Source organism: Abrus precatorius, unplaced genomic scaffold (assembly GCF_003935025.1).
Source record: "Abrus precatorius isolate BTA unplaced genomic scaffold, Abrus_2018 Scaffold4, whole genome shotgun sequence".
In the NCBI taxonomy this organism is placed as follows: Eukaryota; Viridiplantae; Streptophyta; class Magnoliopsida; order Fabales; family Fabaceae; genus Abrus; species Abrus precatorius.
This window is the reverse complement of record NW_020874384.1, coordinates 9,210,330-9,233,437: the sequence shown is the minus strand read 5'-3', so window position 1 is coordinate 9,233,437 and position 23,108 is coordinate 9,210,330. Positions and strand designations below refer to the sequence as shown.

General features: G+C 30.5%; 3 protein-coding genes across 3 annotated transcripts; 1 reads left to right on the top strand and 2 right to left on the bottom strand.

Annotated features, from left to right (window-relative positions):
• Positions 1–518: 518 nt before the first annotated feature.
• LOC113864932 (UDP-glucuronate 4-epimerase 4-like) lies at positions 519–2,546 on the bottom strand. Its single transcript, XM_027499181.1, has one exon. The coding sequence runs from the start codon at positions 2,142–2,144 to the stop codon at positions 897–899; it is 1,248 nt and encodes a 415-aa protein (XP_027354982.1). The 5' UTR covers positions 2,145–2,546; the 3' UTR covers positions 519–896.
• A 4,737-nt stretch (positions 2,547–7,283) lies between these two features.
• LOC113865730 (protein EXORDIUM-like 3) lies at positions 7,284–8,594 on the top strand. Its single transcript, XM_027500457.1, has one exon. The coding sequence runs from the start codon at positions 7,349–7,351 to the stop codon at positions 8,396–8,398; it is 1,050 nt and encodes a 349-aa protein (XP_027356258.1). The 5' UTR covers positions 7,284–7,348; the 3' UTR covers positions 8,399–8,594.
• A 12,217-nt stretch (positions 8,595–20,811) lies between these two features.
• LOC113865611 (protein LOW PSII ACCUMULATION 2, chloroplastic) lies at positions 20,812–22,973 on the bottom strand. The gene is made up of 2 exons (XM_027500295.1): positions 22,533–22,973; positions 20,812–21,434 (listed from the first exon to the last, which is right to left on the bottom strand). The coding sequence occupies exons 1-2, from the start codon at positions 22,924–22,926 to the stop codon at positions 21,289–21,291; spliced, it is 540 nt and encodes a 179-aa protein (XP_027356096.1). The 5' UTR covers positions 22,927–22,973; the 3' UTR covers positions 20,812–21,288.
• Between the last annotated feature and the right edge of the window lie 135 nt (positions 22,974–23,108).

Sequence of the window (23,108 nt, the reverse complement as noted above, 5' to 3'; positions counted from 1 at the left end):
TAAATATATAAAATAAATATTATTTATTATTTTTATTTATTTTCACATAATATAAAAATATAAATATAATTCAAATAATAAAATTTATTTTATTATATAATTAAAAAAATATTTATAAATATTCATTTTAATAAAATAGAAATATATAAATATAATTTAAATAATTTTTTTTATTATATAAAAATATAAAAATAATTGAAAAAAAAATTAAACTTACCTTAGAATTTGATTCCCCGGAACTGAATTCCGAACGTGTAAAGCAAACCGGTCTACCCATATAAATAAATTAGGTGAAGTCTAAAAAGGTAAATTTTTATTTTTTTAATATTATTTTTGTAAAAATCTCTATTTTAGCTCTAGTAACATTATTAAGAACAAAATAATGAAAATATAAACGGATAATCAATACTTTGGAAGCATCATCAACCATCGCTGTCCCAGAGAAAAGATGAGTAAAATAATTCATTTAAGTTTGCACGATGTCTTTTCACCTCAATTGACACACATTCATAAATCATAATAAGACGAAACAATACTTCAAATTCCCAGTTGGTTCCCATAAAGCAGAACACCCAAATTAAACAGATTATAACTTCTCAAGGGTCGTGTGTTCCAAACAACATTTGAAAAACAAATAAATAAAGAATATAATTGAAGTAGCCCTTAAATTATTGATCAACCTATATGTTCAAACCTAGACCTAAAATTGTACAGTTCCTAAACCACCGATGACAATTGTAAATCAGGGGAAATGAATACGTAGACGATCTATGTACAGGACTTACTTTCACTCAGTTGAGTGGTTTCAATTCACGAAGAAGAGAAAAGCAGGAACAATTTGCAAAATCAAACAAACAGAAAAAGAAAAAGAAAAAAGTAATTGAATCGAGTCTACCTTACCAGGCACTAGCAGCACTTTTCTCCGAAGAGGGAGAATAATAATCCATATACCAATCAACAAATGTCTTCAAACCCGTTTCCAAATCAGTGGCGGGCTTGTAGCCGATCTCCTTCCTGGCCAAGCTAATATTGGCATGCGTAAAAACGACGTCGCCGTTTGCAGGTATGGGCAACAGTTTCTTCTTAGAAGGCACCTTGAGCAACTTCTCGAGAATGCTGACAAGCTTGGCGACGGGGACGGGCGAAGTGTTGCCCAGATTGTAAACGCGTAACTGGGCGGGCCCATTCTTCTTGCCCCCACTCCCAGTACTCTTCTTAGCAGTGTCCAAAGCCCCCAAGCAACCCTTCACAATATCATCAATGTAAGTGAAGTCCCTGGCCACGGAACCACCGTGAGGACCCTCGAAGATACCTATCTGTTTCCCTTTCAATATATCTTTAGTGAAGAAGAAATACGCCATATCGGGCCGGCCCCAAGGCCCATAAACGGTGAAGAAGCGCAACCCAGTAATGGAAAGTCCATAAATATGGTTATAAGTGTGCGCAATTTCCTCGCCGGCCTTCTTGGTCGCAGCATACAGGCTGGCCGGCTTGTCCGTCCGGTCCCGCTCCGAGAACGGCACCTTCGAATTGAGGCCGTAAACGGAACTCGAGGAGGCCCACACGATAGCGGGTTGAGGGTTCGCCGACTTGCAGGCCTCGAAAACGCTCACGAGGCCCGCAATGTTGCTGTGAATGTAAGAGGAAGGGTTCTTCATCGCGTAGCGTACCCCAGCCTGGGCCGCCAGGTGCATCACGTGCGTGAATTTCACTAATTTGAAGAGAGACCTCATGAGAGCGCCGTCGTTTATGTCTCCCTCCACCACGAAGACGCCGTGACGCGCGAGAAGCTGCGTCCGTGCACGCTTCAGGGAGGGGTCGTAGTAGCGGTTGTAGTTGTCAATGCCCACGACGCCGTCTCCCCGGAGTTTGAGAGCAATGGAGACGTGGGTCCCAACAAAACCGGCTGCACCGGTGACGAGGACCGTTAGGGGTTTGGATTTAGAGGGAGGACGAGGGGTGGCAGATTCGCGAACGGATGTCTCCCAGTGAGCTCCGCCGCGGAGGGATCGCCGGGAATGGGAATGGGAAGCGGACGACGGAGGAGATCCCAACAATAGCAGGACGATCAAGCTTAGCAACATGAGCGACCAGAAGAGGAGCTTGGTGATCGACAGTGGCAACCGCGTTCGATGAATGCTCATTGGTTTATGGAATCCGTAATAGAGAGAGAAAAAGGGGATGCATAAAATGGTGGTGTCGGTTGCTTCTTTTTCAGTTGAATTATGTGCCGTGAGAAGGGAAAACAAATAAGTGTTTGTGTTAATTTTCACCTGGTCGCTGCGTGTGTAAATTGTGTTGTTTTAGGTAAATTGTTGTAGGTTGGGCACTTATCCATTTATCCAAAGTGAGGGACAGGAGAGCGCGTCTTGAAAACTAGGATAAAATAAAAACGAGGTTTGAAAACGAGAGAGAGAGAGAGAGAGAGAGAGAGAGATTGTAATGGGATGAAGCAAAAACAAAAATGAGGAAGTGCCGTTTTGGGATGCGGGCGATCTAGCTAAGCTAGGATAGGATTGATTGATTGTTGCATATTGTAAATTGGCCTTTGATTCCCTTTCGTTTCGGTTTGTATTTATGTGCAAAACCCACAGCATCATTTTCATCTCAATTCAATCAAATTCTATTTTAAATTTTCGTCCTCACATGACAATTCAAAATGAGGATTTTTATAAAACATGAATTATGAGTTCGCGGACTCTACACCTCAAGTTTGAACTCTTCGGATTGAGAGTTAGTTTAAAAAAGAAAATTAAGATTTATTTGATATTTGATATTTGCTTTTTCTTTAGAACTTATAAAGAAGAGAAAGCAATTTTATAAATCTTTCAAAATTTTTTAATTTATGTTTTTAAATTCTACTTACTGATTTGGAGGATTTTAGATTTTTATTAACTCTCCTCTTTTACTTTTAAAACTTTTTTTTTTAATTCCCAAACATTTGAATTTTTACCAACATTATCAATTGGAAACTTTCGAGTATTTTTTATTAGTATTAAAAAACTCCATCTAATTTTAATTAATTAATTAAAGTATAATATTATAAATGCATTAATAAATGGTTAAAATATTAAAAGTCATATTTAAATAGTATACAGTGTGTTTTTTTAACTGATGCCGAATGAAAAAAATGCCCCTTTAGATGATTGGAAGAGTGAAGAGTAGGGAGATGTTAAGATTGGAGGACAGGAGGCATTTGAAATATTCAATGATGGGTACAAATGTTACATTCCAATAAAAGAATTGAACAAAAACTCGAGAGGGATTTACATATACCGTATCTGAAGTTAATTTTTAAATATTCTAACCATTAAATTAGTTTTTTAATATTTAAAATAGGCATTAGTTTAACTACTTAACATTTATCCTCGGACATTATTTTGATACTAAAATTAATGGTAACTATATATTTGAAAAAAAATAAAAAATAAAAACAGGTATATCCAATATTGAAAATAATTATGTGTTTCCAATCAATTCAATAGAGTTCTTAGGGGCAAAGTCTTGACTGTAATATCAGACCCCAAACCTTTTAAAAAATTAATTCTTAAACAAATAAATATCAGTAGTTTTAGTTTTTGTGCTAAAAAAAATGCTAAGGCGATGTTAGATAAAAATACCTAAATAGTTAACTTTTAGTTGAAATTTGTAAAATTAACTTACTAGATTAAAAATATTTGACAATTTTAACAATCAAACTAGACGATAAATATAAGATGACATAAAATATGTTTGTAAAAAATTTTATTGATCAAAACTTAAGTATAATATCATAGGTAGTGCTGATGTTGTACTTCAGAGTTAATATTTTGTTTCAATAATGTGTGCCAATTTTTAATTTTAGTGTGTTGACCCTTAACGTCATTTTTTATTATATAGATTACTGTGATGAAACTTTTATTCTGATCGAAAAATAACACTAATAATATTCATGATTCTGTACTTATATTTTGTAATTTTTATATTTTTTAGAAAAAATATATTTTCGATAATGATAAATATTTTAAAAACTTAACCATGTAAACTGTGTAATTTCAAATAAATAATATAATATTGAAAGACTACTTTTAAATAAGCCATGTAACATTAAGAAAGACAATAAATGGCTTGAACGAAATAAACGGCTCAAATGAAATCTGCGACTTGGACACCCTTCAAAAACGGCTTGAACGAAAAGTTTCAACTTTGCTTGGGCACTTAGTCATGGGTACACAATTGAAAAGCCGCAAAGCAAAGGTTCCAAATTTGCTTTAGTTTAGGGCTGAGTATACAAAAGTGTGGTACATTTGATTTGAGATTTTTGTTCAACATGGGCCACGTGTTAAAGAAGCCCAAAATATTTCATCAGAAATCCTTGTAGGAAAAGAAAACTAAACACGACCAAACCTTGCAGTATATAGTTCAAGTGGTGACAATACGAGGAAACGCAAGTCAATAAATACATTATTTTATCATTTTTATACTATTTTTAAAATAAAAATAATGTTTATATAGAATATAAAATTTATATAAAAGAATAGGATATAGAATAATACTTTTAAGTCATTAAAAAAAAATACTTATATATTCATGAAAATAATAAAATGTATTTCTAAAAAGAAATAATATGGTAAAAATTAAAAAATAATAATAATAATAAATAGTTAAATATTATATTTATTAATATATAAATTTAAAATAATAAGTAAAGCATTAATTTTATAAATAAAATTATATATATACACGCATAATTGAGTTTACGATTGATTTTTAATATGGAATTCAATCCAATAAAAAAATTTATAATTTTTTTATTTTTAGTAAATTTATTTTTGATTAATTAATTTAGTTATTGCGATTTGTATTGGATTGGATCGGTTGATGAATAGTTCTACTAAAAAGTGATATGGAATTTGGTGTTTAAATGCACATTGTTTCTTATATATAGAAATAAAACCGGATACAACAGTATAGGACTTAAACGCTCGTAGGCCTCTTCTGTTCTAATTGGAATGGTTTAAAGTGATGTGTATAACTATAGAGAAATAAACTGCAGAAATATCAGATATTATTTATGATGTATCAGTGTCATCCATCTATTCCAGTTTCCAAATAAAACTGGAATTATGAGTGTGTCAATATGTGAGCCAGCGGCATGGTCCGTGATGTATCTACGCTTGAATTAGACAATGCAATAACAATATTGTGAATTTGAACTTGGAAACGAATGAAATGGAAATTGTGTATCCAATACGGCTAGTTTTGAATGTACATCATTTTTTCCTGTCAGTTGCCAATGAACCAATTAGCAATTTCGTGATGGAAAAGAGATACCACATTTGTCAGTTCAAATAATTGTTTCGCAAAAAGAACGTCTGAATGAGTATCCAGTACAAAATACTCGAAGAAAGATTTAAGATAAGATGACCACATTGTACTCATTGTAAGCTTTTTTTAGTGAAAAACCCCGACATATCTCGTGTCCTGAGATCAAAGTAGACGAGAACGCACCATTTTCACTTTACCGTAGAGATGTATTGAACGATAATTGGAGAGTGCAGCTGGAAATCTTGACGTTATCTTGCGTGGAGCTTGATTTGTTGCTATGTTCAGTGGTGTTGCCTTGAGGCAAAGGAGGAGTGCTCTGGTTCTCTTTATGGGTCGACAGTGCCAACCTTTGGGGGTGCCTTCAGGGATATCTCGTTTTAAGGATTTGTTCAGAACCTTAATTAAAACGATTATCATTTTTTTAAAATTTTGTTGAAAATCGTAAAACGACAATTATTTTATTTTGAAAGGAATAAAGCGTACAGCTACAAGGTGTTGATTTATCCTCTACTTTATAGATAAAACTCGAAATACTAGTGATATATTTGTGGGGAAATTAACCTGCTTATTGAACTCACCAGGACCATCTATAGAGTAACGACACGGATTGAATACTTCTCTCGGACACCGATTGGGTTATCCATTCATCCTTAACAACCTCGCAAGAATATCCTATTATCTGCATTATAGATATAAAAAATGAGTATCTGAAATTCGAGCCTTTCGGCATAGAAGTGGTACTTATCGGATAAATGGTAGTGAATTTGCAGATTTGTGAAGCTTTACCTGACAATTCATGTAAATTAAAAACAGAGCAAGAGACAAAGCACAAAGCACCGCTATATAATGTATCCTAAAAGACTGGGTGAGTTCAGATAATGCTGGAAGGAATTCATATTTTGTAACTGGTCAGGTAAACAAACTAAGAGCTGATGTGAAGGGTTTCTGACATTCTCCTTCAACCGACCTACACCGTTGCAATAACTTTTCTGTATTGGGATGCCAACTTGAAATTGAAATACAAGTACGTTATCTTATCTGGAGAAATAAAGCAAAACTACTTCCCGAGCCCATCTTCCTTTTTCTTGTTTTCCTCTCAATCTTCAACCTTCACTTTAATCATAATAAAAATTTACCCAGCCTACTTTTCATAAATTTCGCCGCCAACTATTTTGAATAATTTAAATTATTTTTCTTCAAAAATGGGGAATACAGGAAAAGGAAAGCATTTAAAAGCTGAACGAGTTTGTGGTTATTTAAAAATGAAAACATAAAACATCTTAATCACATTAAATAATTTAAAACGAATAGTATTAACGAAAGGGTTGAGTAATGTGGATTAAAGGAAAAAGAGTAAAAGAGGAAAGCAGAAAGGACAGGGAGAGTTATCGACGTGGATGGGAGCATGGATCATCCAACAGGGCAACAGCCAATAGGTGGATCGGACCACAACGCTGTGCGGTCCCCATTTTTCAATTTTTCGAACTCAAACAAAACAGCACGTAGTATATAGTAAGGGTGTTATTTCCTTCAAATTCCCAACATGCCCCTACACTTCATTTTCCCGCGCAAAAGAAGAGGAATTCTCAATTCAGATGACGACAACCACCATCATCATCAATGTAAATGATGCCCTCTCCTCTCTCACTCCCTTGGGCCCCACGCCCCCCTTCACTTTAAGAATCTAACTGTCCTCCATTACCCGCAAATCAATGTCACCAAAAATACAAACTCATGTCTCTCTTTTTTTTTTTTTTTTTCTTTTCTCAGTACATTTTGCCAAATAAATATATATATCATCGCATTCTTAAATTTCATATTGATTTAGTAATTACCGGCAAGTAATTTCGCTAATATGCGCCCTTAAAGTTAATTAGTTCACACTGTTCTTTTACAGATTTCTCCCAATAAATAAATAAATAATTGAAAAGTTTTTGTGTGTATAAAGAAGCTTCACCCACTGATACACCACGATTTGTACTTGGGAGCTCTCAGCTCACTAGCCCCAGCTACTCCCTCACCCCATCCCTCACAAGCCAAAATGTACCAGGGCTGCTACGCCCCGTCGCCGCCGTTCACGGCGCTTTTCTCCTTCACCCTCGTCCTCCTCTCCTTCCTCCTGGCCCTGGGTCCGGTTTCCGGATGGAGGCCATGGCCTCAGAACAACAAAATGAACGTCACCGATTACGCCTTCAGGGACTCCAAGAAATACGAGGGCTCATCGGAGTTCGTTAAACTGAGGTACCACATGGGACCGGTCCTCACCACCAACATCACCGTCCACACCATCTGGTACGGAAGGTGGGAGAAGAACCAGAAGAAGATAATCCGCGAGTTCATCAACTCAATCTCGGCCGCGGGCGCCCCGCACCCCTCCGTGGCCGGGTGGTGGAGAACGGTCCAGCTCTACACGGACCAAACCGGTGCGAACATTTCAAAATCAGTTCGGCTCGGGGAAGAGAAGAACGACCGGTTCTATTCCCACGGGAAATCTTTGACCCGTTTATCAATACAGTCGGTGATTAAGAGCGCCATCACAGCGAGAACTCGGCCATTGCCGATCAACCCGAAGAGTGGGCTTTATCTGTTGCTGACCGCAGATGACGTGTACGTTCAGGATTTCTGCACGTCAGTGTGTGGGTTCCACTACTTCACGTTTCCGTCACTGGTTGGGTACACGCTGCCATATGCTTGGGTGGGTAACTCCGCTAAGTTCTGCCCCGGGCAGTGTGCTTACCCTTTTGCAGTGCCCGCATATATCCCCAACCGGAAACCCTTTAAGTCACCAAACGGTGACGTTGGGGTGGACGGCATGATCAGTGTTATTGGACACGAGATGGCTGAGCTGGCCACGAACCCGTTGGCGAATGCTTGGTATGCAGGTCAGGACCCGTCTTTCCCGGTAGAGATTGCGGATCTGTGTGAGGGTATTTACGGGACTGGCGGCGGTGGCTCCTACACCGGTCAGGTTTTGGACGCTCGTGATGGTGCCACGTATAACATGAATGGTATAAGACGGAGGTTCCTGATTCAGTGGGTGTGGAGCCATGTTCTCAATTACTGTACTGGTCCTAATGCTCTTGATCACTGAATGTAGAATGGGATATTTCTTCTTTTTTTCGTTTTCTTTTTCTTTTTTCCTTTTATGGTTACCTTTGTTTTGGGCTTTTGGTCTTGTGGGCTTGTGGTACTGTGGGAGTCTGGTAATTTTGTTAAGGTAGTTAAGTTTGTTCATTAATGCAAATAATGTAATTTTAATGTTATATCATACTAATATAATTATAAACTTGTTTCTTGAGCCTGTGTTATGGAGGGATTTAGGGTTTGTGAATGAGATTGGTGGAAGAGTGGGAATTAAAGGGAGTAGGTGCTAACAATAATAATGGAATTGAATAGGATTAGGTGTATTTTTGTTCATTTTCTGGAAGGAAGCAGAACGGCGGAAATGAATATTGAATAGGAATTGCTAGATGCTAGTGTGATTGAATGCGAGGGACACTAGCAAGCTTTCGTTGATGTTGCTGTTGCACCCCACTGTCCGAGTCCTTCAAAAACCTACCGAGCTCCTTCTGTCACTTGAAACAAAATAACTGAAATACCAATCATACAATTAGCACACCTATCGGGTAGGGTCTCGCCGCTTGCTATACACTCATCTCATATATTATCGGGACAAATCTTAATATATTTTTAGTTACTAGCTAAATTTTACTAAAAATATATGTTAATTTTACTTATTATTATTAGCATTCTTTCCTCTGTTATAATTTGTACTCCTTTAAACACTTTGAATAATCGTGAAATTTAATTATTTATAAAATGATTATATAATTTTGTTGTCTCAAATAAATAAAAAATGATCTTGTACGACTGACTGCGGAATGACATGTTTATGCCCCATAGATACATGTAGAATTCTTTTCTCATAGTATTAACTCGTTAACCTGCTAATGTGACCCCAATCCTGTCTTGTCTTTGAGTAAATTGTCATTAAATTTGCCTTTCGAATCTTTAAAGTAAAATCGTGTGTCGTGGAGAACTTACATTGGAATCATCAATCATGCTTTACTTACTTTAATTAATTAATCCTTTTGGAGAAAATTAAAGGCATCAATTATTGATATTTATGTAATCCTATTTGACTGTTTACTGATTCATTTCGGCCTAAATTGGTCATTTATTTGCGTACCATATTTGCTCGATTTGGAAGGACACTATTTCATTTCCATACATATTAACAACTTTTTGGTCTAGTTGAAAGCAGTATAGGTAGTATCCCTTCTAACTTCTAAGAATTATCGCAGGACAATTCTTCGTGGAAGACTCTACCAGGAGAGGCTCTAAATGGGATTGTTGGTGATCTAGATTTTTTATTAATTTTAAAGCCCCAACCAAGAGCCCAGGTATTCTCTCTACATCAATAAATAATTAATAATAATAAAATTTTATTAAAAAGTGAAGTATTTATTATATTTTTATAATTTTAATATAATAATTATATTTTTTTCATACTAATTTTTTATTTATAAATGTTTAAATTCAACACTAAAAGTTTAAGTTAATAAAATTTTTATTTTTATTAAATATTTATTGCATACATGTATATTCAAAGTTGATATCAATAACGGTAATAATTACAGGAAAAAATAAGAGTAGAATACCCAAATCCGTTTAATGATAATTCGCAATCAAGAAGCCAATGATGTAGTGGATGATCTAGACTATATAAGAACTTTTTTTTGTAGTTGCAAATACATACTATAAGTTAAGCCATCGTGATTTATGTCTCTACCTATCCTTAAATTAAGCAAAAGATTCCGTTCATGGATCCTGCGCATAAGAACTTCCAAATGTTATTATTCCTTGAAATATATTAGAAGCCGAAATGCTGATTCTCACCCGCTCCCTCAAATACATTGTGCGTACCAAAGTTTATATAATCATGAGGGGTGGGGGTTAATAAGATAAAACAGGTTATATAATAAATAAATTAATCATAAAATATTATCTAAACAATAGAATTTGAAAAATAAAGCTATCGTAATCTAATGACATCTGGACTACAAGCCAATTTAATAATCTAAAGTACAACAGGAACTTCAGTTATCTATTACTCCTGTTTATCCTTAAATTGAGGAAAGATTCTTTTTTTTTAATAAGAGATAAATAAATAACTTACTAAGAGTAATAAAAAAAAGTTATACATTATGTTTAACAAATAATTATATATCATAAATTGATCAAAACAGCAATATGATTTAAAAAATAAAAAAAGCATTTGTAATTGTACCATCGATCTGCAAGAATTCTCCCAAGCTCATAATCTAAAAACATTTCGAACACAAAGCCAAATTTATGTAGAGTACTATAAGAACTTCAGTCATCTATTATTCCTGGTTATCCTTAAATTGGGGAAAGATTCCAATGATTATTATTTCGTTGGGTATCTTTTATAAGAAATCAAAAAATCATAACAGCAATTAAAAAATAATTATATATCCTAAATTTATATTATTTTAACAATATGCATAATATTAAATGACTAGATTATCTATACTAAATTATCATTTTGTATTTTGAAAATTTACTGAATAAAAATATATTTATTTAAAATAAAGATTCTGTCCTTTCTAAAACTTTCTATCCTAACAATTCTGTGATTATTTTATATAAAAAATAATTTGAGAAAATAATAATTCTGAGCTGACGCAAGCATATTAAAATGCATTGAAATACATTTGAAAGAAAAAAAATTGTAGTTGGTCCATTAATCATTTTACGGAAACATAACTAATCGACCCGATTTCAATTGTTTACTCATCTGAATACTGGCTTTAATATTTTTACGTTGGATAAAGATAATTCGAAATAGGCACATAAATGCTGAATAATGTGTAAATTTTGAACGTTCATACCACCTCTTTATTATCGTATTTCAATATTGATGCCAACATATCGGAAATTATAATGTTACCCAGTAGATCGAACATCTAAGAGGAAAATTAACAGTAGCAGAACACGTGAATTTGTACTTAATGGAGTAGCATAGAAGTAGATTTTGATTTTCCAATACCGATACTCTACATACGAAATATGAAAATATCTTAGTCCTCTTAAATATAATCCATATTATGATGATAAAGGCTTTCTCTGTACCCATTTTTATGTTGCAATTCCATACACAATCCATTCAGTAAATGCTTTACGCCTATGTTTGTGATAGATATTTCAGTAGAATTTGAACGAAATGAGGAAAAAGAAAGAACTACTCAAACATAAGCGTACCTCGGCAGATATTTATGCAAGGGGTCTATAGAAGCATGATAGATTGGCATAGATGTACGTATAAATGTGCCTGGAAACCCACAAAAAGCAACAAATGATGAGGCGTGAGCGGGGTCCCCAGGGCCCTACGCTCTGCCTCTTTCTCAAATATTTTTAAGATAACTTTATGGGGATTTGTGAGGCAAGGCTTATGATGTACTCCTTTTCTTTTTTGAAAATCGATCTTGAAAATGCTTTTGGGGATCTCTTTTTCTTAAAAGTGGGCCACGTTTTGTTCTGTACTAAACACGAAAAGCACCCCAGTTGCTCCTTAGAAACCCAACCAGAAAACGAAAAGAGAACCGGTTGCACCTTGGTTTTACCCTGCGATCTCGGTCAGATGACCAATTCCATTTGAATTTGCGTTTTGTAACACAGGAATGCAATTCACCCTTTTCCCCAAAAAGATTTATTAACTTTAATTTTTAGAGTTGAGTTGAAGCACACATTAATTAATTTTTGACAGATTAAATATAACTAGAATGCCGAAGAAAATAATTATCATTATTTTTCAACTAGTTTTTTTCTTTTTTTAACTTTTCGGTGACATGACTCCATGTCATTATTTGCGCTAGTTTCAACACCACCTTGATGAAATGGTTCGTCTTCGTTGCTTAGTTTGAAAAGATTCATAATAAATTTTGATGAAAATAAAATAAGGTTTGATCACCTGAGACATTGTTGAAAACAAACTTTTAGGTTATTATTCAGTTGATTGACTACAAGTGGGTAAGAAAAAAAAGGTGAGTGGCTTGGCGACGAGTGCATTAAATATCGCGGTTGACCCAAAAGTAAGTAAATTTATGAGCCCATTGCTCATCAATTAACGCATTTTCCGGAAACCCAGCTGGATTTCACTTTGGCATTTGACCCCAATCTGAAACAACATATAGACTACGATGGAGTAGGTGGTAGGATGCGACACTGTTTGACATGCCTAACAAATCAATGAATCATGACCTTTCCCAATACATCTTAAATATTTTTTAACATCTTTTATTTCTTAATTATGTTTTAATAGATATTATCAGAATATAAGTCTTTTTTATTAAATTTATATAAATTATAATTAAAAATAAATTATGTATTTAAAACATGTATTGCAGTTTTTTATTAAAGAATACTGAGGAGGGATGTGAATGATTTTTATTAACGTTGGCTATTCCTACAAATTATCTATGATAAGTTAAATATTTAAATGTAAATAAATATTTATAAATAAAACTACTATAAAATCTACGTTTATTTATAGGAATGGAGATATAATTTTAGTTTGGAAAGCGTTGAGATTAAAGTGTCATACGATTTAAAAAGAAACATAGAGTTTACTATTATACTATTTTATATTTATTTAATATTGTATTTATATATAAAGTTAGTATAAAAAAAAGTTGTACTTATAAAGTGAATTGTGAACTTATATCATTAATAGCGGGATCACAATTTTTCTACTAATAAAATATACAATCATCATGTATATTTTTAAAAACTTCGGGATAGCAATAGCATACCTATGCTACCTTTGCCCTTTCTTTTTTATACCTAGCGTTATTTGGTTTAATGAATATTTTTTATGTCATAATAATATTTATGTCTTTTTAGTTAATGAAAAAACAATGAAAAAGATAATATTTCAATTAAATTATAATGTATATGAATATAGAAATTTAGGTAAGGGTACCTTCTTAGTATTGGAAAAGAGTTGCGACTCTTTCGAAAAAAAACATTATCAATTATTAAATATACATGTCAAATTTAACATGAAATACATATTTAAGATTTTTTTATTTTTAGTATTTAGACTTGTAGTCTTCTTATTATAGACTACAAATTAAAACAAAGTTAAAAAAATTGCGAACCACCTATGGTGAGAAGTTATTTTATTATATGGTTACAAAGTTTATTTGTTTCTAGTAATAAGAAAACACTTCAAATATCAAAATGAATAAAATGACCCCGCTCCCCCCTTTTCCTGAAGAAGTAGAATAATTACGAAGTTAGTAATTATGTATATGGTTTTGTTATTTAGTTAGTTAGGATTGGCCACTTTTGATATTCTTCACTTAAATCCGAGTGTTGTTGAAATATCTTAATACACAATCATTTAGATTTATCAAGTTGAAGGGAGCGGTAATTGGAAAAGTGGCGGTAGCGGCGCCTGATTGTTCTTCATCTTTGACCTTAATGTTCCTTTCATACATATAATAATACTCAACTAGCAAGCTACTTAGTCCATACTTTCTGGACTGTCACTTTGTTGCTATTATTAGTATTAGGTAACTGCACTTTAGCTCTGTTTAAGAAATTATAACATTACTTTTTTGCTAACCTTTTTATGATTTTTAATACACTATTTACAAGCTTTTAATAAAAATACGAAATAAAATATTATATACTAAAACATGAAATTTTAAAAATATATAAAAATACGAGAATTTAAATATTATTAAAGGTGATTTTAAAAAAATAAAAATAATTCAAAATTTGTGAATGACTGTTTTTTAATAAAATCAGTTAATTTCTTAGAATTTAAATATCTTTTTTTATAATCTTTTAAACTAATTTATTTTATTCAAATTTTTTTATTAAATTATATTTTTTTTAATTTTTTAAAAATTATATTTTGATATATAATAGTTTTAAATTCATATTTAAATTAATTTGTTGCATTTAGTTCAACGACCATTTTCAGCTATTAGGTTAAAAAGGATTCATTTTATCATTTTATCATATGGAATTTTAACTCTAACTTTTTAAAATATGCAACATAATGTCTAATATTTTTAAAAGTTTATGAAAAAAAAATTCGTTATTCAAATATTTAATTTTACTATTTTTTTATATAAATATATTTCTAAATCTCTAATCTTTTCCTTCTTCCTCTTATTGATACTTTTAGGAATATTTTTATATAAGTAACAGAAAATTTATATTTTTTAATTAAAATAATTTTTTTACACTTTTAAAAATACAAAGGATTCCAGTATGTATTTTTAAAAGTTAAATTATATACTGAATATGACAAAATATACGTGGGTAGAATGGACTTTAGCCTTACATTAATTATGAAAAGGAAAAAAAATATATATAATAAGTGGTATATATCCTGATACTTTACCAGATAAGCTAAAATAAAATCTTAAGCTCCGCTGGTATACCCTGTTATTCACGCCTAGGCATACATAACAAGTTCTAATAATTGAAAATCTTGTTTTGAATATTTGAATTTTGTTAACAAATGTGCTAAATATATTAGTTATAAAAATAATAAATAAAAAATTCTTATTATTAATCACATTAAAATAAAATAAATTTTATAAAAATGAGTATATTTTCACATTTTTTAACAATTTTTTTTAATTTTAATTTCGTATTCCGTACTTTAAGTATACTTATTATCAATTTTCTTAATATGTATTCGACATTTTTAAATTTTATTATATTTGTACATATTCCATTTTAAAAATTATGTCAAAAGTTAAAAATACTGAGACATTCACAATACAAATGTGTCAATATGTGATTATTTAACTCAATTTAAGCTTCATTTGGTCTAACCAGAAATGAATGCTTCATGTTAGACTTACATAATAGTAGTAAATATTCATTTTACGTTTATATTAATTGGATCGGACTAGTCTCAACTTAATCACAAAATTTTTCGAATCAATTGAATTAACAATGTACAAAATTAATTTAGATCTAAATTTTAAATTTTATATTTTAACAAGTTCAATCAAATAAATTCAATTAAACCTAAATGATTGGCACCGTGATTTAAGTTATTATTACGTTTATATCTGTTTGAATTGAGTCACAAATTGTGAAGATTAATTTTGAATCTTTTAAACTTAGAATGTTTCATAATTTTTAACTTTAAAAAAACTAGCTCATATGAACTAGCTTTAATTACGTGTCCTTACATAAAAAAAATACAACACACGTAACACAACCAACATGAGAATTCTAAGTAATTGAGTAGATATAAGAAGAAAGAAATGATATGTATAAAATTTAATGCATACTTTTTTTCTCTACAAGCACCAGTAACTTACCATTTTGTTGATTAACGTTGTATTCATCATTTTATAGTTAGAATATATTTTAATGATTTGTGTAAAATTTATTTAATTTAGTCGTTATTAAAAAAAAAAGTTTAGGAATATATCTTTAGACATATTTAAAAAAAATATTTACTCTTGAATGAATTTTATCCGAGTATTATTAAATATAAAGTAGAACCTGACTGAATGATATTAACAATGTTATATCTTTTTTTACTATTTTAGTTTACAGATCCTTTTACCTATAAATAAGATTTTATGTGTTTTTAAAAATATTAATTAAATTTTCTCTCTTTAAAAGACTTGTGTCACTCTTACGTGAGGAGGATGATTTACAGGTCAAAATAGTAGAAGGATATGATATTTCTATTAAAACAGTATTTAAACCATTTTTTGAAAACCGATATATTTACACATCTTTTTACGTAAAGAAGCGATTAAAAGAAAAGGAAATTGGTAGCGCATGCATGTTGTAGGTCTTTTGCTCCAGAATTTGCTTCTCTTGGAGCTTAGCCAAGAATTTGGTTTTCCGAAGTTGCAGAAAAATATTTAATACCCGTGCTGTCCCAGCTAGCACCAAAACGACCCTGTCGTCTCACTCCCCATGGCTCCATAACAAAGAAGCCGCTTAACATTATGGGCCACATTTAATTTCATTGATGGGGACAACACCCCACTAGCTACTAGTTATTACAGCATAAATACAATGACAACATATTTTGGAAATCCAAGTTTTTCTTTTCTTTACTTTTTTTTATTAAACAATCATTGTCATGATTAAATATACGAATTCTTGATCGCTTTACAATTATTCCAAATGGCTCCAAATCTAATTAAAACGAGGGGGGTCGTGTTAGTTATTAGGATAATAACAAATAATTACGTTAAAAGCATATACAAAATCACAGAAGAATATATTGCCTTTTTTTAAAAATAAGGTATTGGTTAGTATTTACCTTGAAATAAATAGCCTGACTTGGCCAGTTGTAATGCTTAATGTAATTCACATGCATGATATTGATAGGTTTTGAGGGAGAAAGGTAGACATTGGAATCAATTTTATGCACCAAATATGATTGTTGGGTGGTAAATACAAGAAATTTTGAATGATTTAGAAAAGAACGTGGGAGAAGTATGTAAATATCTATCTGTGAATAATACAAGGTAATTAACCTCGTGAATCACATAGCCATGAAGTCATTAGATGGAATAGGTTAAAGAGGGAGGGTACGCTTTTTTGATTGATTTCATTTGATAGATATTCATTATGAAATGGTACATATCACCGGTGAGGTTAAAAGAATGTGGGACCTGTGGAAACTGTGGTTGTAATTAGTATCACCCACCTAAAGTTAGAGACATGAAGAGAGAGTTACTGCGAATATTTTGGCGTGAGTTGGGGAGGAGAAGGAAGAGAGCAATAATTAGAATGGGGATGGGAAGATATGGTTCTTCTGAAACTTCACAGGTATTTGATAGATGGATGGATGGATACACTCTTTAAGTTTTAATGGAATTTGGCATTTCATACATCTGAGCCAGCTGCTATTAAAGCCACCTTAAGACTTGGTGGTCCTCTGTACTGAAGGAAAATACCAATGATCCTACCTCATTACATTTCCTTTTCTTCATATTCTTCCTTTCACAAAGACCTTCAGTACAACCTTTAATTAATTTGAATTTTATTTTGATGGGATTTGTAAAATTTTTCATTTAAAATTTGTTTAAATAATTAATTCATATTATAAATTGATAATAATATCATCACAATAAGTTGAAAGAATTTTATCTTGAAAAGTATCCCAAAGAAACTTGTTAAAATAAGTTTTTTACTATATTTATTAAAATAAATTTCAAAATATAAAAACCATGAACCAATTTCATAAACTTAAATATTATTATGTTATGTAAAATATTATCAATAAAAAAATATTACCAATATATAATTATTTAAAAATATTAAAAATTGGTTAATTATTTCATAAATTTTTCTCAAGGAAAAAAAGTTTACTGGTGTAAAATATAAGGAGAGAGATGAGTAATTTTTAAAATTAAAATTACAAAGAAAAGAATATGAATAAAGCATTTGATGTTAACTTTAAATGTACAGAATGATATAGATATTTCTTTTCAATCATACCCTTACTTTTGTTTAGTTTTATAATTATTTTACAGCATGTCATAAAATCAAATGGTAAGTTGTTGAAAATCATAAGGATTAATCTTGTATAATATAAATGTATTTATATTTTTTTAATATTTAATTTAATTTGTAGATAAAAGTTGTTATTAAAATTTTTATTATTTTATATAAATTTTTAGATTCTTTATGAATATTTATATTTTAAAAATTATTATTATTATTGTATATATATATAAAATTTTAAATTATTTATAAATATATTTGTTTATATAAAATTTATAATAATTAATATATTATTCTAAATAAATTATATTTTAAATATTGAAATTTTATTAAATTTTTATTATAATATATTTATATATAATTATATAATTAAATAAAATAATTTTTTTAAAATCTAAAATTTTAAATAATTTTATCATATATTATATGTATTTTTTAAAATAAAATACTTGTGCATTCCACGTACTATTAATTAGTTTAACTAAAATATATTGATAATTTATAAAAAATTCTTATATTAATAAAAATAATTAATTTAAAAATCTTATATATATTATTATTTTAAGATCACATACTTTTTATTGGAAGATATATATTTTTTCTAATTATGTATAGGTAGCAAAATTTTCTTTTTCATTATTTAATATAATTGTAATCATTGAGATTAATAATATATTTATCTATATATTTTAAATATTTTAATAAATAGTTGATAAATAAAAATAATTGTTTTAATTTTTCATATTATCCATACTGGACGGATTTATGCCGTGACTTGTGGGCAGCTGCCCCCACAAGGTGATATTACATTTATAAGGTGATTATAATCACACAAGTTATTTGAATGTCTAATCTTATTATTTGTTGTCCACAAAATTTAAAATTTATAAAGCTATTTATGTATCTATAGAAGAGAAGAGAAATTTTTGTATGAGACACGATTTAACATTAAATATAAATATTTATTTTAGTATAATTTTAATTATAATCTTTCACTTTGTATAAGATTAACCTTTTATATTAAATTTTTTAAAATAATAATAATAATAATAATAATATATGAACAAAGTTAATTACATGTTGAATGATTAAGGAAGAGACGTATAAAGGGTGCATTATCCAGATACTAAACAAGGACTCCGTATTTGATGAGGACCACACGAATCTTCCCTTACCTACTGGCCGGACGAAAGAGCCTGCATCTCATCGGAGTATAATGGTCTGCCAATGTGTCCTCTGTCCTACTTAGCTTTAGCCACTCAATTTGCAGCTCAGTTTTATCTTTTTTCTTTTTTCTTTTTAATTATTTGATATAGAAATATAAAAAACAATATATAATTTCTTCTAAATGTAATATTCAAAATTAGTTAAACTATACTGATACCTTATAATTTAATTTCAACACATTTATTTTTCAATGTTTTTATTTTAAAATTAATTTTGTGTTATATGACATTAATTTATTTTTTAATCCAAAATTAAAGTAAATTTATTGGGAACAAAAGAAAAAATCAGAAAAAATAAACATTATTTAAACAGACAAAATTACGAAATTATTAGTTCAAAAAGAAAAAGTACTCAAAAAATTATTATAAATATATAATTGGTACAGTTTAATTTAATTTTAATAAAAAAATTAAAGAAGCATAAAATAAAATGATTTTTTTATTTTAAATTTAATCTATTTTTAAAATTTCACATCAATTTAGAGGTTGATAAATATTAATAATATATTTTTTATTATTGGTTAAAGTTTATTAAAAATTAAAAAATGATAAAAATATTAATTTAAGAATAAAAAACAATGAAATGCATTTAATTTGTATAATTTTTAAGTTTTAATATAAAATATATATTACAAATAATATGTACGGAAATGTGTGGATAGGTTTGAAAATTCATTACACACTAACTGCATCTACAATAAGAGGGCAGTTTACTTGATATGAAATTATAATAAAACGTTATTAATACTAAGTTAATAAATCATCTCGAGTTTGACTCACTTTTAATATACATGTATAATACCCAGATAGTTGTTAATAACTGTCGAATCTATCATGCATAAGTAGTGGATAATATTTTCATCAATATTTAACAATTCATATTATAAATCGATGTATACAGTTTTTTTTTTAATATAAATGCTTTTATAAATATTTTATTAAGTCAAGCATTTTCTATTACATAAAATGTTTTATTTATTTCAAATGTTATGGCTTAAATTTAGTTCAAACCAATTTAAATTTGAATTGAATTTTAATGTTTGATAATAAAATTAAAAATATTTAAATAAAACAATAGCATTAAATTATAGTAAGAAATTAGTTTATAATTATATAACATCGTATTATGTTATGTTACTAATTCTAATTTAAACCATTTTAATAATATATACTATTTATATAAAATAAAAGCAGGGACCAAATAACACGTTTAAGTTACACCGCTAATAACTTGATATAGAATCTACAAAATATTTGTAGATAAATTCTATGGTACCTTTAACAATTTTTTCAGTATTATATAAATTTTTTTAATTTAATACTTAAATATATAAATTATATAATAATATATTTTTTATAATTTATCACAAGTTTTTTTTATTGGTATAATTTTTTGAAGTTGTCATCCATATAAAAATTTGGAGGCATCACAGTACATACCTTAGTATATAAAAAGTTTCGTCTAAATTGAAGAATTAAGGAAAATAAAAAAATGTAATTTTAAAGGTACATATTTAATTGAAGGGAATTTTGTGTCACAGTAAAAAAATAACACTTAAATAAAAGAACTATATTTCTAAAAGATTATAATAACTTTAAAAATAAAAAAAATAAAGTATAACACTGGAAAAGCAGGATAAATTAAAACTAAGCTTTGTAATTAATGATTAAATAATGAATTTACTATGATTAAAATATTAGAATAAGATATTAAAATTTAGATAAAAAAATATTTTTAATTTGAGCATAACAATGTCATTACATTACCTAATTTTTATAATGAAAGAAACTTACAAAAATAAGAAGAAGAAAAAAACACTTAAAACAACAACTTTTTCAAGACAAATTCTAATAACTAAGGAAGAAATTGAATTAAAGCAGTATATTAGTGTTTGACGAGGAAACCCACATGAGAATGTTCAAAATCCATATAGCAGCAGGATAGAAAGTAAGTTTCATAGCTAAAAAGTGAATAAAATACAATGTAGACTGTTCAAAAATCCCTGTTACTTGGCCCATACATTGGCATGTGGCATTGTTGCTAAGGATCCAAATTTGATTCTTATTGGACTTTCCACAGTTCACATAGCCTTGTTGTCACATTTTTTGTTCTGATAACAGAGTAGAATAGAATGAAATTGAAGCGAAGAATGATTCAGACTCTGCCACTCATAGTTTTACTCTCGAGGGCATCGGGTTATTTTATATTTTACCTGTCATATTATTTCTGCTCTGTGGTTTTCTCATTCTGCAAATATTTATACACTCCATATCCAACCCCTCCAGCAACAAACAAGAAAACTGTAGGGGTAAACGATGGGTAGAGATACTTGACAAAAAATGTGTCCCACTGTTCTGGTAGGAAGCCTGCAAGAACAGATTAAGAAGTCAGCCACAATATTATAGATATAAAAAAATAGATACTAATTTCCAACTACAAAATATTACAGTTCCTTATATTTTATTATATGAAATAAATGTCATAGAAAGAGGTTTGGTATACTGTATTTAAATTCACATATATCCAGCTTCAAACTTTAGCAACAGACAAAAGCTTTGAGCATCTTAGTCATGGAAATTTCTCAACTTTGTATTTCTGAGAGTTTTGGGACAGATTTAGGAAGGGGTGATACAAAACAGTAGTAAAGAAATAAGAGGAGGTGTTGTAAAATTTTGAAGGGTGTGTGGATGTAATGGGGTAGGGATCCTAGGTCAATGCGGTTTAGCAATGAATAGATAGAACTCTAATGGCCTCCATATTGAGATGATGTGTGGAATTTGGAAATCTCATGATGCCTTGACCACAGATTCTATGCCTTAGTTCTATAAATAGTAAGGTAAAGAAGTTACAGGTATTGATTAAAAATTGTATTGTTAAGATTTACATAACTCCATGATTAGGGTCAATAGGGAAGGGATATAGACTCTACTTTTGTGCAAGTCATTTCATTTCATGGCTTGCGATGCCTCGAGAATATTTCATCCCAAAGCCTGCTAAGTGGCATATTGGGTCAGAATTCAAGAAGGCTTTGTCAATTGTCATGGCTTGGCATCGTCTTCTTATCCTAATTTTGTCTATGATCCCACAGGACCAAAGTTAAGAAGATTGGGGTTTTGGGTGAGTTGAGTTTCCTATGTGGGTTCGTGAGCATGTCTTTGCATTGCACTGATTTTAATGCCGCGGGATTTCCTAATGAAAAGTTAGTATGAGGTAGAGTCACAGGCCACTGCCACTGCTGGGTTGAGTATGCTTGAAAAAGCAACTATTATTGTGGGAGATACGCTAATAATAATAATATACATTTTTTAACACATTTTTTTATTAGTTAATATCGATTAAAAATTTAAAAAAATGTCAACGCTACACTTAATTTAACTAGTCTTGTTATTAATTTTAATTAATACGAAGAACATGTTAAAAAAAGAGTACTAACATTTAAAAATAACACGAGAGTGAAAACCTACCGGATGCTGCAAGACCAATGCCCTGGACGAGAATAACGACGCCGAAACCGAGCCACGCAAGAAGAAAAGCACTTTCATTCTTGCTCTGCTCCTTATCTTGACCAACTTGTTGCTCCGAAACAAATGCGGGTTTTTCAAGTGGTGTTCTCCGAATTATGGAGGCCCTTTCTCTCTGCCCCTTCTGTTTCTGTTTTTGTTTTCTTTTACTGTTTGCAGGAACTGTATCCGACGACCCAAACCCCACCCCGGGCTTTGGGGAAGCAGAATCATCGGGTGAGGATTCAGAAGGCTTTTGGGATCTGATAGTGATAGTGAGTTTGGGTTGGAGTTGGATGGGAGAGAATAAGAGCACACTGTGTCGCACCGATGAGAGGAATTGCGTTTGCAGCACCATTCTCAACTGTGGCTGCAGCTCCACCACATCCTTCGTTTCCGATAAAGTCACTTCTTTTCTTAAAATTTATCTGTACATTATTTACACATGTACAAGTAACTACCAAATTTGTGTCACTGTCCCCTTGTGTTTTGGTGCACATGCTGTCTGTATTATTAAAATTCTCAGATTGTGTTATCATT